Below are 19,347 nucleotides of genomic sequence, written 5' to 3' on the forward strand. Positions count from 1 at the left end.
AGTATTCAAGTTTGCATCTACCATGCTTTATTTAAGCTGACGGTTGCCATGGTTTCCGTTTTCAGAGGCAAGAGGAATTGGAATATGAAAACGAAACTCTAAAGGAAACAATAAAAATACTGGAGGATTCTGCTGTAAGTGTTGTGGGCAGAATTATTCACTGCCAGTACGTCATCCTTTATGTTCGAGAGTTATGGTTAGCTTCAGACAGATGTTGCCCTCACGGCAGATTCACGGCCTGTTCGAACCGCGCCCTATGTTATCTGCCTGTGCTCGATTTTCGATTTTTGCTTTCTTTAAAACAGCCTTAAAGGGACTTTGACAGCTTTTATATTTGTACTTAAAGAATGATCGCTCGTTTCTATATATGAATCCTGCGATGCCCTTTGATGTATACACACGTAGCCATAAGAACAATACTTTTGTCCTTTATCTGTACGCACTTCGATGTAACACTAAGCCACACCGGTAAGATTAATACATGTAGTTCTTTTCGGGTTACTGGTCCTTCAAAATCAAATCTCGTCCGCGAAATCTTGAAAAGTGCAGTTGCAATTTTCTGTATGAAATCTCAGTCGTAAGTGCCTTGTATGCATCTCATAGTCCACTTTTCCAAAACGCTACTACGAAATCTACTGATGTCCAGCATCGATGCTCAACTGAATGGATCTTGACCGCGCAAGAGTCGTGCTTGACGTTGACAAAAAAGGCAAAACTTCGATCAGAAGCAGCACATGTTTTTCTAGGACATTTACTGTTTGTAGTTCTCTTTTTATATCGAAGAAAACTACCGACTCTTTCATTGTTTTTGCTATTACTTTTCAGATTGTGGAGCGCGTAGGAAATGATGAACTAATGCAGAATATGCAGGATCTTGAGAATTCCACTGCGCAGGTAAACCTTGCTGTTCAGTAATGTTGTCTGTGTTTGGGCGAACTTGAGTATATTTTCGATTTGTTTGTAGGCTGTGGAAAGACTAGAAGAGGAAAACGCGATCCTGAAACAAAATATTCAGATCTTAGAAGATCCTACAATGGTAAGTTCAGTCAGGCATCTTTGGATGCTACTTGTCAGCTTAATGTCGTAACTATCTCACGCGGCTGTTATAGGAAGTTTCCGTTGAAGAGTGAGACCAAGCCGGGCTCCAAGATTTCTGTTTAAATTGGTGTAAGGCATACATGATACATACATGATTTATGATAAATCCCAAATTCTATTTGCAGAATAATGAGAGACTTGGAGAACGAAAATACACTCCTCAGAGAAAAGGTCGAATGTTTAGTTGGCTCCACGGTGAGTATACGAAGGTTACTTATGTAGTCTTCAGTTGTTTCTTAGGCTGGCCTCAGCTATTAGAATCCGCCGGAACCCTCAACTCTTTGAGCCAACGGTAACACTGGTTTTAGATGGCGTTTCAAAACGTAATACGTGATTTCCGAGATAAATACCTACCACTAAAAGAACTATAATGGTTAAACTTTGAACATGACTTAATAATGGCAGTTAGGAGTCATTCGTTAGAATATAGCGATAGTGTTTTATTGTAAGAGAGACCCAGTAAAAGTTCGACTTTTGTGGCGGTCATCTGTTTTTTCTCCGTATAAAACCATTCTTAAGAAACTGAATTTTCTAAGATTGGTGTAATTATAGTTGCCAAAGTATCTGGCGATTTAGAACGATACGAAGAGTGTACGTAACCGGAAGAAGATGATGTCACTTTAAACAAAGTAGTTTTTGTTCTGAAGATTGTTTCCTGTCATAGAAAACGCAAGAACTTGAAGAAGAAAATGCCTTGCTAAGAGACAAACTCCGGGACTTTGAAGAGACTTCAGTAAGTATTCAATTTTATTCTGTTCCGTCCGTCTTAGCTCAGGTTCTTTGAACACTTTCCAATTTCCAAGCCGGCGCGTTTTAATTCGTTCTGACATGTTTAAATTACATATGATATCTCTGTAACGAATTTTCAATTACACCGTTAAACATTTTTACTTTCAAATGGAAAGGAGTTGATTAGCATGAAAATACGCAAAACGTTTTGCTCCAAGATTTTTTTAAAAAGAAAGCAGGGAAGACAGAAGGGAAACAGCAACTTGAAAATAGACTTTTGACGACTCAGCAGCAACACTCGATTTTTCCCTCGTCCACTTCCTTGTCCGGAATGTTAGCTTTTTTGACGACATGGAAGCGGAAAAGAAAAAAAAAGAGTTATTGGTTGGCTTTGCCGTCACCGTAGCCAACCCATGGTTGTTCCTCAAACTAATTCTCCGAAGGATTAAGTTCGACTCTTATCAATTTCAAATTCCGCTAGAACAAGCACCGAGTGGTTTTCTCTCTTTCTCTGACCAGCTCTTTGTCGTGCCGTAAAACAAGCGCGAAATTACTTTTAACACTCTTTTGAAAACCGCTCCTATCTTGTTGTTTTAGTACGAGGTGGACTTTCCCAGGGAGGAACTCGACCTTTTGCAATCAAAGATAGAGCAGCTGAGGGAAGCAGAAAAGGTAAGTGTAAAAAAGGTACGTCGCGGTATCGTGCAGTATGAGAGTGTGGTACCTTCGACTATCCCATGTCGAATGACGACCCAAGAATACTTGCCTAACTTATACTCTGAGCCTCTTTGAAACTATATGATAGCAATACTTGAAAACTCTAAGTGAACTCGAAACTACCAATATGTATAGATGCTGGACATTGAATACACAATGCTGAATACCCATTTGCCAGACACGCCGCCGTATTTAAATTGACGTGATAACATGACATCACAACGACATAACAAGTTCCGGTTCAATGTACTTCTTATGAATCCTTACTAATTTAACAAAATTTTCTTTCTTGAACCCTTTTGAAGAAACAAGACATATACGAACTCTCAATGGACCAATCTCTAATTTCCTGTGTCCTTATTACGCCTTTCATTCACATGCGAGGTTTAATGAACGCCTGTTTGTTTTTCACTGCTTTCAATATGAGTTTAAGGCCGATACGCACTAGGCGACAAGTCGCAGCGACAGGTCTCTTCAATACGTCGCTCCGTGTGTACTGTTACGCACCTTAAGATCTACGACGGCGACTCTTCGACGAAAGCGTCACCTTAAAATATAGCTTCGCCCTAGTATAATTCTTTCGCGATTATTCCCTCTCGTTCAAGTTGAACAATGCGGGCGAAGTATCCTAAAAATAAATCGGTACGAGTGATTTCAGAGTGACAATAGAGAATAGGGAATTTAAGATCTACGACGGCAACGGTCGACGAAAACGTCACCTCAAAATATAACTTGGCTCTATCTCAGTCTCGTTCACGTCCTAAAACGAGCGGTTTCAGAGTGAAAACAGAGAATGAAAGATTCTCTGTTGCATGCTTACGTTGTCGTCAAAACCTCAAATTTGGTGATTTCACGTCGTCGTTATGCAGAGGACCGCGAAGATACTTGCTAAAATCCGTGCTGCACGTGCAGCACGATTATTTACGCTCTTTTAATCAATGATATTCATTGTTTTGTGGCGTTGTCATCGACGTCACCGTCGTAGATCTTATGGTCCCTACTTGCAACGACACGACGCCTGTTCGACGCCTGTGCACACGCAGTGGTCTCGTATGAGAACGAATGTGAACTAGTTTTCTAATTCAATATGGCGGAACATATGATGCTCTCTCATTGGTTCATTTATATTTTGTCGCAGCGACTTGTTGCCGGAAGTGCACACGGTGCAACAACGCTGCTTTCGCTAATTTTGTCGCTGCAATAAGTCGTACGAATTCAAACTGGTGTGAATTCATGCAACTGATCGAGACGACATTGATTTTCAAAAAATTAACCGTGTGACACGAGGCGAATTGTTGCGGCGACTTTTCCCCGCGACGTGTCGCAGCGTGATGAGGTGTCGCCTAGTGTGTCGCGAACTTAAGTAAAACGACAGCTACGGTAACGATAACGCCACAAAACAATAACACAATTGGTTAAAAGAGGAAAAATAATCGTTCTGCGCGTGCGGCAACGCGTTTTATCTCATATTTTTGTGGTACTTTGCATAACAACGACGTGAAATCACTAAATTTGAGGTTTTAACGACGACGCTAGCATACAAATGTGAGCCTTTTATTCCATACTTTTACTCTAAAACGCTCGTACCAATTATTTTTAGGTAAATGCGCCCACATTTTACGACGTGAGCGACCTGAAATATTATCGCGAAAGACTTTAGCCAGCGAACTCAGACGTATTTCCGGCGGTCATTTCTCTCCCCCGAAAAATAGCGTCTGCGTTGGCAGGCTAGAATGACTTACGATAGTGCAAAGTTAAATTTTGAAGTTGTAAGAAGGTACACCCGTTGTGGGGACATTCTTCTTACCAACCCGATGAATACCAAAGGTTACCTTGATCATGTCTTTTTTTTTTGTCCTTTCAAAGAAAATTGGCGAATTGAATGAAGCCAACATGACGCTAAAGGAAAGAATTGACCTGTTTCAGATGGAAAGGTACGGTTTGCGATTCCCACTATTGCGCAAGGGAACGGTGTGGACTATTGGTCAGGAAACTGTATTTGCGTGCGCTTCCTTGGATATGCCTTCGGTGATTCCGAATCTACAACCCTGGCCAAAAATTTACCGGGCAGAACACAAAATGGCTTAGACAGCGTACATTTTTATTGTACACATCTATAAGCAGTTTCCATAACCTTATTCAGGTTCTCATTGTCATTTGTGGACCCCCCCTCCCCTCCCCCTCGCAATGTTGATAGTAAGCGGGATCCTTCGGACTGTACATAAACACAGCAGCGTAACAACATTGCGAGGGAGGGGGGGGGGGGGGGTGGGAGGGGGCAGAGAAAGAGTTTGAGATAAATTTAGTAAATTGTTCCATTATTTTTGGCCGGGATTGTAACTTCGGGTACGAACTAGTCAGTAATCGGAAAGTGATGTTTTTCTCTCGTTCAGAGCACTGGGTTATGTTCGTGTGCATTTGATGAAGTAGTGTAACGTTTTCCAACATTCTTGCCTACATACGTTGTTTTATGTTTATCGAGCGATGTGCTGTCATCGATTTTTCCTCACTGATTATTTAACAATAAGACCCGTAGCCCTTGAGGGCGAATGGTCTAATTGTTTTAGTATCACCCAACTAATCGGACAGAAAAGGCAATAATAAAGTTAGCAAATGCAAGTTGAAGAAATATTATTTGGGAATAAAACGAAAGAAAGCGTCACGCTTTTCGCTACTCGAGGACTATTAATAATAGTCCCCTAGTAGCGTAGCCAATCAAAATGCAGGATTTGCATTAGTCCACTAGTTGGGTGATACTAATTGAGGATAGACGCTCCTTAAACGGTTGCGCTGCATGGGTTATCTTTAAATTGCAGAAAAACGTGAGAGAGAACTGGTCTGAGATGGATCCCTCCGAGCAACTTGGAAAGGTGAGCTTTAACATCGAAAGTGCTCTTAAGACAACTTTGAAGAAAGCAACTTGATATTGTGTTCATGGGGACGCGGAGGTAGAGAAGGAATAAGGAATAAGGCTCTTTGCATGGACAGCTTTGCCTGTTTTGGTTCGTTAGCATGGTGTTTTGGTCTCAAAGTTTTGAACATTGGAGAAGTTTAAAAGCATACAGATCGAGGGATAAAATCTAGAACCCAAATGCACATAATGTGATGCCAGCGTCACGGCGAATTGTACTCTTGCTTCAACCTCACTTGTTAAGGAATAAAGAATAACTGTCCGCGATAAACTCTTCATCTCTTCTAAACATTAATAGCTTGGCATTATTGTTCGATAAATGTAGTAAGTGCTTTTATTACGTACTGAACCCGTTCGGCCCCGCGCGCGCTTTCCTTTTAAACTTGAACTATTGGAAACCTCCCCGAACGAGGGCCGTACGCATTAGCGCGAGCAGGGCCGGAAAAAGCCGTGTGGCCCAGGTAGGAATACAATCTGCTCCGTGCGATGCGTTTTTATAGGATTTCGTCGCTTTTAAACATCCAAATTCTTTACAGCCAGATAAACAATGCAAACAACACACATAGAGATAAATTTTCTGTGCAAATTTTTGTTCAGTCACTTATTTTGTCCAAACTTCATATCGTGAGTGCTCATGAATAGTGTAAAGAGCCCATATAATAAAATGCTTATTGACTGAGGTTAGGTCGGGCCGGACAGGAAATATGATATTTTCCCGTCCGGCCCTCCCACTCCGTCAATAAGTACATAAAATTTAACGAGACACGTCCTGTAGGATATCACAATTTGGCCTAGAATTATTTTACAGACTAAAGAATAACATATTAAACAGGAAGGAGTAACATGTCATGAGGTTTCTCTTTTAAGGGTGTGTAAAAAGAATAGACCTTTTTACCGATACGGCGGCCATTTTGATTTCTATTGTTTCGAAAGACATTATGGGATGCCCGGGGACAAATACATATTAATTTGCCCCCTGGGCATCCCATAATGTCTTTCGAAACAACAGAAATCAAAATGGCCGCCGTATCGGTGAAAAGGTCTATTATGTTGGATCATCATCCTTTTCCAAAGCCTTTGTTAGGAGTAGGTGTCTGATAAAAATAGGTTTTAAATTTAAGCTAGCCTTATCAAATTCCCTACTCGAAGTTATCAAGATAGCAAACCTGACTCGTGACTCGTGTTTCCATCGCAACGACTTCGCTCGCCCATAACACTGTATGTTAGTGGTAGACAAAACATTTCAATCACTTGATTAACGCAGGCCATAGTGTGTTTGTGTACCAGACAGACCAGTTTGCTCGCGCATAGCAATATGAGTCGACCACTTGAAGATAAGCTCCACTGATGTCTTTTTATCTTTTTTCTGTTCCGGAAAACGCTAATGAGAGCTTTCACCAAGAAAAGTTACACGAATGTACACTTTTACGTAACCACATAAATATAAAACTGAATATGAACAGTTGCTAAAAGTAAACTAATACAATGAAACTTTCAATCTAGGTTCGACTTCTACTCATTAAAGAACTTGGTCTAACGGTTTCCGAAGTCGAAAGTGTTCTTGGGTCATGTGATCTGGAAAGTCTCGTTTCTTCCGGTATGGACACACCCCGTGTAGATCTCAACAGACTGGGTGAATATTTTGAACAGGTAATTGAATACAAACTAGTGCTGGTCAACAGGAAAAAATACACGTTATTCCACCTTGAAACGTAGACCTACCTTTCTTTGTTAAAAATTAAACCACTTAAGACTGATTGATAAACTTTGGATCATAGAGTTTTGTTGAGGTCTTTGCGCTCACGTTTAAACGATTAATAATAATAATAATAATAATAATAATAATAATAATAATAATAATAATAATAATAATAATAATAATAATAATAATAATAATAATAATAATAATAATTCATTGAGACCTCCCTCCCATTGGGCGTTTTAGGGCTTAATTGCAAACACGTGAAATTCTAAAATGTAAATCTAAATCTAAACTCTAAAAACCTTAATGTAAATTGTCAAGGGGTGTCTAACACCTTTTGGCAAAGAATTCCAAAGAGTTGCGGCTCTGTACACGAAACTTCGCTGGCCTGCAGTGGAGTTACACAAAGGAATGTTTAGGACGTTCTTATTTCTTGTATTACGTGCATTTACGTTTGATCTGTAAGTAAATTTATCGCAAAGGTATTTTGGGGCCAAGCCCCTCAAACACTTATAACACTATCGTTGCGTCCTTATACTTAAGCATGCATTTAAGTGGAAGCCGATCCAGTTGCTTATTAGCTAATATATAAATTCGTAATTTTCCAACTGTCTTTTTCCCCCCCTCTCTCTCTCTTAGCGACCTCTTGATAGATTACGAGAATGGTGGTCCATTCCAAATACTAGAGTACGGTATTCTAGTATTTGGAATCGTCTTTTTTCATTAAAAAGAGTCTTTTTGTTGCACTGGTCAACGGCAATGTCATTATTGTGTTCTCTCATAGGCAATTACTTTACAATAACCTCGTGTTAACACTTTCGGCAAAGAAATCAATTTTACCCAAGCAACAGTCAGCTGTATGTTGTGTTATCTTAACATCGTTGTTTCTGGCGACTCACTCACTCCTATTTTTATTGTAGACCGACAGAGGTGTCCAGGCAGAGTTTGGAGCCGCACCTTCAATACTTAGGCTTTTGGCGATGACTGAAGATGGATCCATTCCAGATCATATTGCTGAGGTACATGGAGTTTAAACCTTATTTACACCAAGAAATTTTATGTGGCAACTTCTATTTTCTGATTTAGATGACGACCTAACTCTTTACTTCATGTGAAAAATGTTTGCTAGAATGCTGGCTTGCCTAATGTGCAAAGCTTGCAAAGGCTGCTAACCTCGTAGGTTTGGTATTGGGTTCAAAAGAATAACCATTGTTTGTTAGTCATTGGCCGTTTTTACACTTGAAACGCATAATTCGTCTGGGGAAAACTTGAGCAAACATTTTTTTCTCATCTCCGTTTGTTAAATTCGTCTAGAATAAAGACGGGAACAAGACGCATACTTCGTCTTGACGAACTATCCACTTAAGCACTTTTTCGAAGACGCCGCGTGGCACTAGTTCGTCCAGACCCATAATGCGTCCCGGTGCCGTGTCAACAAACACTAAAAAAAATGTTTTCCCAAGTTCGTCTCTGACGGATTATGCATCCTATATACTGAGTTCGTTCCGTCGTTACACTAGTAAGATTCCTTATGTCATACGTCATCTGTGTTTTGCAGTATTTTTGTACTCAAAGTAAGAGCTGGATTGTAAACACCCTTGGCTTGTCTTTGTGCGAGTTTATGCTGACCAAAATTATTTCCAATCCAGGCGGGCAATTGTTTTTGCCACTTAAACACAAAGACGCACTGTAAAGGCAATCGCTCACGCTCTGCGTTTGTTCGAGACCGATAATCCAAGATAACAAACAAACAAACAACAAACAGCAACACAGAGACGGAAGCCTCAAAGATTACTAGGGTGAGAAAAGTGACTGGGGATTAAAAAAAAAGAACGACAGATAGCATATTATAACATATTGCGGACATATTCCCGTTAGGGGCTTTATTATTGCACAAATTATTCCAGAGCTTTGTTAGTGCGTCCACGCTTGATTCACAAATCATCCGCTCGTGTGCCTTAGGAACCACGCTTTTTAAAATTCGTCTTAATTCGTGTAAATGGATTACCATATAAAATTTTATCGTGTGGACACCACTTTTTTCCTTGTGATATATAATTTTGCTGTTGATTCAAGTGTGTAGTTATCTGCGACTTGGAAGTGAATCAGATTGTACCTTTTCTCCTTTGTTTTCATAATTAAGGAACTCGGAAGATTGAAAGAAGAAAACATGGAGCTGTACGAGGAACTCATGGAATTAAGAACGAAAATTAAGGTAACTGTGAACACAGGATTCGTTGTTTTAGATATTAGGATGCCGCAAATGCATTTTAACTGACTTACATAACTCACTTTTTTATTGTAGGTATAGATATCTTGATAAAAGTTGAAGTCACTTTGTTTAACGTCGGTAGTTCCTTCAGCTACGAGGCTGGTAACAATGGAATTAAGCCGACGGTTCTCTCTCTTTTTTTTTTTTTGTACTCGTTTGGTCACGTTCACGCGACATTGTTGGACTATGTCGTGCGCGTAAGGTCCATTTGTTGCGCGCCAGTGGCCTGGGGCACAAAAAAATCAACATGTTGTGTTGAAAATGTTGCGTGCGTTTGGCCACCCCGTTCAACACATGTCGCAACATCATGCAACAATGTTGCAAGATGTTGCAAGCGTACATCAACGTTAACGAAGAGGTCAAGCAAAATCGAATATCTTCGTTGTTCAAACTTTTTCGTGATCCCTCCAGCTTATCAGTTCAACTACTTCAAATAAGCCACTCTCTGAATTCGTAGGGACAGCCTTCAAATTAAGATAGGAAGTAAAAAATTTGGCGTTGTCACGGTTCTCACAGTTTCCATAGACCTTGAGATTTGTCAAAGTGTTCAGTTCATCGTTTGCGTTGACTTTGCTTGGAACAACTTGAGTCTTGGTTCACATGGTGACAACGCTATCGCAAAAAACGTTCGGAGATTTTCTATGTCAACAATTCAAAAAAGCGGATATATGACCAGCTACAGCCAGGGATCACTCTCTTGAAGAAACTGAAGGGCGTAAAAGAGCGATAGAGCCTGCGATGGGGTTGTTATTTTCGTGCCAATTGCCAAGAGTGTTGTTGTTTTCCTCGTGACCAAACCTATATATATTATCGATAATACTTTTTTAAACGATCAGTGTTTTTCCTGTTTACAGTACTTTTCTACTCACTTGGTTACTAAAGTACTTGAATTACATCTAAATCGGTTCAAAATGCGATTGATCTATATCACCTTAACCAACGATTAATTAATCAACATAAGCCTAAGTTAGGGTTCAGAGGATTAGACTTGAACGGTCATGGATATCACGAGGTTAATTCTTGATTAGGCGTAACATGAAACCTCTCTAATGGTATCGATCTTCACTTCGGAGTAGTCTTTGTCGCAAGATCTTTATTATTGCAAAAGCCTACCCTTCTCGGTAAACTCAAATACTTGCTGTTGCGGTATGTTTATGTGATGGTCAATATTTTCATTTCTATTGTCAATCAATTCATATCGTCCCGAGAAAAAGCATCATTCTTTTGTCAACTGAAAGCTTTGCACAAGGGTATTCGGCCTTTCAAATCCTTTGTTTAACAACACTCGTAAAAAAGTGAATACAATTTATCTTACATAAATTATTCTCGTTGATTATGCTAATGTGTAAACACTTCTGGTAGCGACCTAACAGTTTCGTGGCTTTGCGACCTGAATCCAAACCGGACGCGAGAGCAAAGGTTTGTTTTTGCTTTTGGTGCGATTTTATTCCTTTTCTTGATCTTTTCTTTTTTTTTTTTGCGACAACAGTTCATGAAATCTTAAATCAAGGAAGCGTTTGGCTTTTAACTTCGACGTAAAATCTTTAAGCTTATGTTTATAATCCAATATGCGATCACGCGTCTTGTTTTGTGCTGGGACTTGTTGTTTTGACTGCATTAGGTTCGCGTATTCATGAAACGCTGGCAATGATATCTTCGGAGGATTTTCATGTGTTTTCATGTATTTTTCTTCTGAAGGGTACAGGATTCTTTTCCAGACCGTTCTATGGCAGTAACACAACAACAGAAATGGACACGCTTAATTTATATTCAAGCCATCGTTTTGGTGTTAACTGCTACGTCTACGAGGTCATCATTCAATAAACAATCGAAGCTAAAGCGAATTTAAGACTTCCATCAACCAGACGGGATATGATATGCTTCAGGTGTTTTTTCTTCTGTTGACGGCAAATTGGCCATATTTTGGTTGTGGACGAGTTATCTTGTTTTACCGTCTAAATGTTGCATACTTTTTGTCTATAAGCGCCTCTAAAACTGGGCCTTCTATAGATAAGCAATATGGTAATTTGTTGAATGTTTTGAATTAACAATTTTCTGAACTAATGTCGCAAAATTTGAAAGGAGATCGCGGAAAGATGGGCGTTTCATCGTTTCATTGAGGTCAGCAAACATCAGCACGCCATCGACCTGATTCTGTAAACAATATTTCTTTCTTTTCATTCGGTGGCAAAACTGACTAAAGGTTTTAAAATTCATTGTTTTTTGTCACGGAAGAAGGCGTTGAGGATCAGAATTTAATAAAAGACTGCCCTTTGCATATCATCTTGTTTTCTCATTTAACTTTTTTAACGTGGGAGTGTCAGCCTATCGATTATGAAATTGAGTAAAATGGCACGTGGAACCCGTGATATTCGATTTCCGCTGTGTGAGACTGTGTGACTCTGTTTTTGTCACTTTTACAAACGGAAGGGTAAAGTCAAGTCTTGTTCTCGGCTTGTAGATGTAAACTCTGAGAAAGATCAAGTAGTATCGTATTACTGATTTTTTTAATACTTAGCAGCCCGTCTTTTTCACATAAAATTAGTATCTTCCTCCCTCTCGACATATTGACCCTTTCGTCTCCTCGTTGATAGTGAGAAATACGGAATCCATACTCCTGTATATTCTGTTTTGGTCTGTCTATTCAACATTTCGATAGGTAGCCTGCTTGCAGGCGGTAAGTTTGGAATTTTGGTCGCCATATTGGACGGGTGGAAGATCTGGGACAAGTGATAGAACTTCTGAATTCCACCCGTCCAATATGGTGACCAAAATACAAAATTACCTCTTGCAAGCAGGCTATTCGATAGGGTGATCATGATCGCAGTACAAGTAATGCAACTTTTATTTTGCATTCCGAGGTAAATGGTATCCATCGTAGCTACCGTGATTATGATCTGTTAAGGTTTGGCGTTCGTGGTTTTGATTAAAATGCTAACTGTAACGTGGTCAATTCCTTTTGTCATCAGGCAAGGCAGAGCGCTCCCAACGAAGCAGCAGAGAGCGAGCATGCGCGGCTAGCATCCGGTGGCGCCAGTAGTCTGGAACCAGGTTTCCATGAGGAGACCATCACACCTCAAGTCCTTGCATCCGTGGCTTCTGAATTCCTTTCCTAGAAGAAGAGCATCTGAAGTACATGTATGAAGCGGATCATAATGTGATGCCATCATGTGGCAAGGAAATGCAGGATTGTGAAAAACTGGTTTCTGAGCCAGAACTCGTTTCAGCGCGAAGGAACCTGGACTCTGTCATGGATGACATTGATCGGCGAATTCAAGACCTTGCTGAACAGCATGACGATATGGACAGAACTCAAACAAACACGAACGATCTTGTAGTGCTTGATTCGGACGACGAAGTTGACCTCCCTCCCCTTCCTGAATCGTCTCCACCGTCCCTCCCTACCGAACCACCACCTGATTTCCCAAATGGCTCTCCGCCAGTGCTGGACCATGCAATCGAATTTTTGTTGAGGGATGAAACCTCCCCTCTCAGGGACGCGGCTACGCTGCGGGCATCTTCTCGGGCGCGTTCTCGCTCACAAAGCAAAACTACATCACAGGCTTCATCAAGGGTGGAGTCCCCCGTAACTGTGGAAGAAAATACCGTGATCTTGGAATCGGAGCCAATTCAACTTGGAGGGATGCTGCAGGACACTTCGAAACCGCGCTCTTCATCCTTGAAGAACCCCTCAAGTCAGGGATCCACGAAGGTCCCTCCTCAAGTCCTTCCGAAACCCAAAAGGACGTTGCTCCAAATGCGTCGAGCGGGAGAGTTGCACAAACCATTAGTCTCGTATGAAAACCCAACTAGGCCTCCTGCGGCGACGTCGCAGTGGTCACGTGACAAGGAGGACGGTGTGATTCCCCCGAGGGGAATTGTTCTTAATCGGGCCTCTTCGATTAATCGTGGAGAAATTGGTGCATTGAAGGAGAAAGTGGAGTTCTTGGAGAAGCAACTTAAGGTATGGGCTGGTTTTTCTGTTTTTTCGTTGATGTTGCTAAGATGTTCTGATGAGGTTGTGTGGAAGGGTTGATTTCCTGACGTTACATTTTGGCCTTTTAACACGATACACACGACAGATTGAAAGAACATTCTCAACCGGCCATTTTCTCGTTGACATCATTCCTTGGTTTCAAACCCAGTGCGGTCTTTCGTGAGGGTAATTTGTTTTACCCTCTTTATACCGTTACAGTGTGTAGATAAGAACTGGCTCTTATGAGAAAGACTTCTCCAGCTGATTGTCTTGTTATAAGAATTAGAATTTATAGATTATTATTATTATTATTATTATTATTATTATTATTATTATTATTATTATTATTATTATTATTATTTGAATATTAACTTAGAGTTTTGAGAATGTTATTAGAATTCTGTTATGCACAGTCTATTTTCTTGGCTGAAATTATTGTTCTGGAAACTTTCTATATACTACTCGAGGTTTATCGTGCCTTCCCAAGACGTACTTTATTCTGTGTTCCAGGCTGTATTTATTCACGTTGAGATTTATTCTTAGCTTGAATAAATATAGTGTCGGAAATCAGAAGCATTACTAGACATTCTAGTTTCATTCGTTAAATAAGGACTTGGCGATTTTGTAAAAGCTTTGTTAACATTCATCAGGGGTGTTTTGCCTCGTTTTCCAGGTGAGTCTAAATGCAAAGCTGAAATGGATCACAAGATGCTAAAGTGCATGTTATTATGATGTAATGTGTTGGTGCTTCATGTATCCACACCCTCACTGCTAAGACGGGCCTCGGAAGGGATGAATGTTAGAGTAGACTTTGAGATGAAGAAGCTTTCTCAGATGCTGTTACCCAGTAGTTAGGGTGTTGTATTTGAACGCCGATTCTTCGGTTTAAAATCCCTCTCCGAATTTTACTTTTAGCTGAAATTGCCACTTTCAGATCATTAAAGGAACCTTCACTCCAAAAAAAAGTAACTACAAACCACGGAAAAACTGGTTACAATCAAACATTTTAGACAATTTATACAAAGAAGAGTTAGTAATAGCTTCCCACGCAGACACTCTTAGGGCTTCGTCACGCGCGGGAGAGGAACGCGTGACGAAGCCCTAAGAGTGTCTTCGTGGGAGGCTATGTTAGTAACTGAAAAAAAAAACAATTAAAATCGTTCACTTTCAAATGTTAAAGGCGCCGCCATCTTGAATACTTGTGACATGTTAAGGTTTGCTCAGTAAAGTAGTTGTAAAGGCAGCTTGATAAATATGTGCATTTTCACTGTAAACAATTGTAAGATTTGGTTATGTTTTGATCATCTTTTCTGGTTCTAGCGGAAATTAATTTTTTTTTGTTAAATAAACTACGACGTCTCAGATCGCCTTAGTGTTAAAATAAATCAGCTCAAAATCATGAGTAGGCCTGAAAATATTGAACTGACGTTTTGAATCCTGTGCCTTCCATACTTCACAAATTCCATGGGGAGGTCTTGATTTGTCCTTGTCGCAATAGCTTTCCCCAACGTCCAAACGTTCTTCGCGTGGTATTGTTGGGCATTTTTGTAAATTTTCTGATTTTCTTGCAGAACAAGGAAAATGTCATTCGCAGCATGAAGGTAAACCCCTAAAACCCTCTCCAGGTTTTCATTTCCGACAAGACATTTGTATGGTTTTCTCTCTTCTTTTTTTGAAGAAAAGATTTCAGTGTCATTCATTTGGTGAATGTACCGTATTGGGCTAAATATGTGCACAACTCTTTTGTTTTATTTTCCTCTAGACTGAAGCTTCTGAATTGGAGACCAAGTCGCAGGTTTGTAGGTCCCAAAAATCGACATTCGTTTTCGAAAGTGGGTCTCAAATTTGATAAAGTTGAGAACTTGAGCACAAGCAACGGGAAAGAAGACGTCTCTTCAACGTGAATTAAAGATTCACTGTTGTATGTTCACGTTGTCGTCAAAACCTAAGATTGGGTCATTTAACGTTGTTGTTTCCCAGAGCACTGCGAAAAAAATGCACGTAAGTGCTTACCGCACGTGAAGCACGATATATTTTTCATAAAACCAAACAATTATTTTTTGTTGCGCTGCCATCGTCTTTGCTTAAACACCCTGTCGTTTCGCAAAATGCCAACCTACAAACCTGACAAACCAGATCAAAGCCGGCCTTAAGAGTCGTGAGTATTTTTGAGGCAACTAAACGTTGCGGCTCATTCTGCACGTTTTTTGTGCGTCCGTTTTGGATGATATAAGTTGAAAGTAGTCTCAGCCCCACTTTTCTAATTTTTCTATTATCTTTCCCATTGCTACTGCGCATCTTTTCGCACATGTCACGCACACGTCATGCATCGTAGACCACGCAGGTAAACACGATGCTAAAGGCGCAAAAATTTTCCACAAGAATGGAACACGAAAGTATGTGGCATCATGGGATAGCTGTGGACCCAGGTCTTCTCGGAAGTGTCACGCAATGGCGTGACAGTGCGAATAGACAATCGCTTTGAGAACTTCGCAGCGATTTTACTCTCTTGAATGCTTGGTGACCCCCATCTTTCTTTCTGTAGATCACTTCCTTTCTTGATTTTGTCCATTTTAACAAAAAACAAAAAAAATCTGTACGTGAGAAGTTACAAATATTTGGCCTTTTATGCTCTCGTGCGACCGAAGTTTTCTTTCTTAGACTAATATGTATCGTTTTTCAAGGTCTATTTCACCTCAGAAAAAGACATCAGTTGCAAAGGTTAATTTAGTTATATTAGTTATGTTGAACTGAGTACGTTTACCTGATCTAAATTTCACTCATGTAGCTTTTTATTGCTGACAGTTGTAAGCTAAGATCGTCTTAAAGTAACGCAATCTTCGAAAAATGCACCTCATGATCTCGAAAGCGAGCACGGTGACCCCCCCTTTTTGGCAAAAGTATATCATTACCTTTCTGCGTGGCAAGTTTAAAAAAAATCTGTACGTGGGAACGTTTTGGGCGCGAACGTCCTTAAATGAAAGATTGTGGCGAGACATCGCGCGTTCTCCCTAGTACCCTTTCATTGCAGACCAGCGACTAAAGAAATTGTCTGCTCTTTGCGGAAGTTTTTTTGATATCTCTGACTTTTCCTTGACAGCTTGAACGGAAAGAGCGTGAAATGAAAAGTCTGGTAAGTGTCTATCTTTTGATATGATTTTCGCGAATTTAATATCATTCTCGCTTCAGTGTCGGTTTTGGTGTGCTTTTGTCAAATTTCCATTCCCTTAGTTCTGTATTTCTCATTTCCCTTCCTTTATTATTCAACTGCAGTCAGAAGAGTACAAATTACACGCAAAACGAGTACAAATATCTCACGGTATTTGTACTCGAGAAGACGAGTTTGACAGGTTTTTCACAAACGTATTAGTCTCACGAATACGTTAAAAATGGCTGAAAATGCTAATTTTTCCCCCGAGCTTGCCAAATTTGGAGGTTTTTTTTAATGATTTCATTTATTTATTTAATACCATACCATACTAACTTACATCACTAACAATACTAATACTTTCACCTACAGTACAACATGATTAGTTCGCTTGCACTACTTGGAATTCTTACAGAAAAAAAAAGGAGGTTTTTGGCGAAAACGATATCCTAGAGACAAGTGATAACCTACGCGACAATTAACTCTCTGTTTATTGAAGAAAACCGAAACTTAGATACGACAAAAAGAGAATTACTGACCTCAATGCATTGAAATGGTGGTGCGAGTCCGTGAAAAAAGCAACGGCCATTGAAGAAATTCTTCACTAGAAACTTGACAACCCTTTATGTCATTTCTTCATCAAAGTCAGTTTTTCTCGACTGGAAGTTTACTTCCATCTTTGTTTTCCTTTCACGCAATGCAAGTGTTTGAAATACAGAATGCACTGCGCCTTGGTCGACGATTGACAAGTTTTCGTTGTTGACCAATCAACAGCAACCTAATATAAGCGCGCGAAACCTGGACGGTCACTCGCTGAATAGTCACGTCAGATAGTTTGTCACGTGAGGAAGCAAGTTACAAGTCGTTTCTTCTATTTTCCGACTCAGTTGAATAATAAATCTCTTATTGGACGATTTAGTGTGTAGTATTGTGGGATATTTTTATTCGTCTCTTGTAGTTTGACTCGCCCTACGGGCTAGCCAAAGCGAGACACGTAAAAATATCTCACGATACTACGCACTAAATCGTTCAATAAGATATATTTATTTGTGGATATTTCTGCGTTCCTGAATGGGTCGCATATTTTTTGGCTTTAAAAGATTTTAACACAGCGCAATAAAAAAGATTTTGTTGAATTTTACAGACTAAGGAGAGCTAACAACTCTCTGCCCCCTTCTTAGTTTTTGTTTAATATTCTCTTTACGAAACTTTTGACCGAGTTTCTTGGTAAATTTAGGACTCATACTCTTCTAAATGTTGCCCTTCTTGTTCATGCTATCACTTGTCCAGTTGGTTGGGGCTCCATCTGGCCACCTCTTTTTGACCAATACCATTTCTAGTAAATACAGCTTACATAGACTCTTGACCCTTGGTATCAAATTGACATTGTTCTCTTGTACATCGAGGCGCTCGTGCAAGGATAAGAAGGTATGGCGAGTAAGGTTGAAGTTTCTAATATTACCTTTATTTCCAACAGGACGAAGACGTAGCATTCTTGAGGGAAGAGGTCAGTGGGTGCAAAGTGGTTTTCCTTTTTTTGCACTTTTCACTTCATGCGTGTCCCTGGTTCTTTCTTAGCCTGACAGTGTTTCAATTCTTTCGCAGAATCAAAAGAAAGAGAGAGAACTTCATACCAAGGCAAGTGTATGCGAGCATACATATACAAACTTGTAGGTTGCACTTATCATTAAAGTGAAGATGTAGTAATTTATTGATCTTTTTCAGTTCAAACTATTATTTTAAATGAATTTCGAATTTAATCTTGACAATCACCTGCAAACTGCCTGACGATCAAGTTCATGCTCTATTGGGATCATTGACGATTCCCAGTAACCGTAACTGATGAAGTTAATTGTTGAAGTTTCTCAACGGGAATCAGACACAGACACAATACAGGAATAGCCATTACCAGACTTCTCCAACGGGTGGAGTCATACCCGAGAAGTTTAAAAGAGCTCGCAGAAGCATTTTAAAAGACCTGCATGCAAAAACAACAGCGCACGCATGCAACCCATCGTTCTCAGCCATTCATCCAAGATTGGAGCTGGTTGAAGAAAGGATCAGCCCTACCAACCATCAAACGGTTTTTTCTCAATAGAACATGAAGAAACTCGACTGAGTCAACCGAACGAAAACAGTTGATACCTATTTTTGTAGACACCTAGTTTTCCGTAAGAAAAAAATTACCATGCTCCCTTTGACTTTGACTCAAGTTTTGACTTTGAAGCTGGCTAGCAGACATCACATGCTCGGCCCAGTACCCCTTCGCTGTAGACGAACGACTAAAGAAATTATCTTGGTTGCTGTTCGCGGAAGTGTTTTGATATATCTGATTTTCCTTCTATTTGACAGATTGAACGGAAAGAGCGTGAAATGAAAATTCTGGTAAGTGTCCATCTTTTGATATGATTTTGTCTAATGTAATCTTATTCTAAGCTGTTGTCAAATTTTAATTCCCTTATATATGTGTATTTTTCTATGCTCTGCTTTCACTTCCCATGCTGGTGGAAGTTGTCCTGTTCCCGATATGGGTCACATCTTTGTTATCACATACGGAACACCTTTACCGCATCGTAATAAAAAGAGTTTGCCGAATTTTAGAGACCGCGCTGGACTGCGGAGAGGGAGAGCAAACATACTCTCTATCCCTCTTCTCAATCTATTCTTTTAGTCCTCTCTTGGCCAAAATTGTAACCACGTTTCTTTTTTAATTGAAGACGACTTTCGTGTTCGTGTTATTCCGTGTTCTGAGTGCTTGGGCTCCATCAGGCACCCTCTCTAAGACCAATACCAT

The 19,347-nt window shown here is 40.0% G+C and overlaps 1 protein-coding gene across 1 annotated transcript in view; it reads left to right on the plus strand.

Moving 5' to 3' along the window:
- Nucleotides 1-19,347, plus strand: part of LOC138005191 (golgin subfamily B member 1-like) — a 114,962-nt gene that overhangs the window by 64,949 nt on the left and 30,666 nt on the right. The window contains exons 48-64 of the mRNA XM_068851454.1: nucleotides 66-134; nucleotides 826-894; nucleotides 965-1,036; nucleotides 1,763-1,831; nucleotides 2,425-2,499; nucleotides 4,411-4,572; nucleotides 5,361-5,414; nucleotides 6,959-7,105; nucleotides 8,078-8,176; nucleotides 9,301-9,372; nucleotides 12,533-13,393; nucleotides 14,977-15,006; nucleotides 15,168-15,200; nucleotides 16,506-16,538; nucleotides 18,031-18,060; nucleotides 18,159-18,191; nucleotides 18,906-18,938. Coding sequence (XP_068707555.1) covers nucleotides 66-134; nucleotides 826-894; nucleotides 965-1,036; nucleotides 1,763-1,831; nucleotides 2,425-2,499; nucleotides 4,411-4,572; nucleotides 5,361-5,414; nucleotides 6,959-7,105; nucleotides 8,078-8,176; nucleotides 9,301-9,372; nucleotides 12,533-13,393; nucleotides 14,977-15,006; nucleotides 15,168-15,200; nucleotides 16,506-16,538; nucleotides 18,031-18,060; nucleotides 18,159-18,191; nucleotides 18,906-18,938 — 1,941 coding nt within the window. The remainder of the gene's footprint in view (nucleotides 1-65; nucleotides 135-825; nucleotides 895-964; nucleotides 1,037-1,762; nucleotides 1,832-2,424; nucleotides 2,500-4,410; nucleotides 4,573-5,360; nucleotides 5,415-6,958; nucleotides 7,106-8,077; nucleotides 8,177-9,300; nucleotides 9,373-12,532; nucleotides 13,394-14,976; nucleotides 15,007-15,167; nucleotides 15,201-16,505; nucleotides 16,539-18,030; nucleotides 18,061-18,158; nucleotides 18,192-18,905; nucleotides 18,939-19,347) is intronic.

Source organism: Montipora foliosa, chromosome 6 (genome assembly GCF_036669935.1).
Source record: "Montipora foliosa isolate CH-2021 chromosome 6, ASM3666993v2, whole genome shotgun sequence".
Classification (NCBI taxonomy): domain Eukaryota; kingdom Metazoa; phylum Cnidaria; class Anthozoa; order Scleractinia; family Acroporidae; genus Montipora; species Montipora foliosa.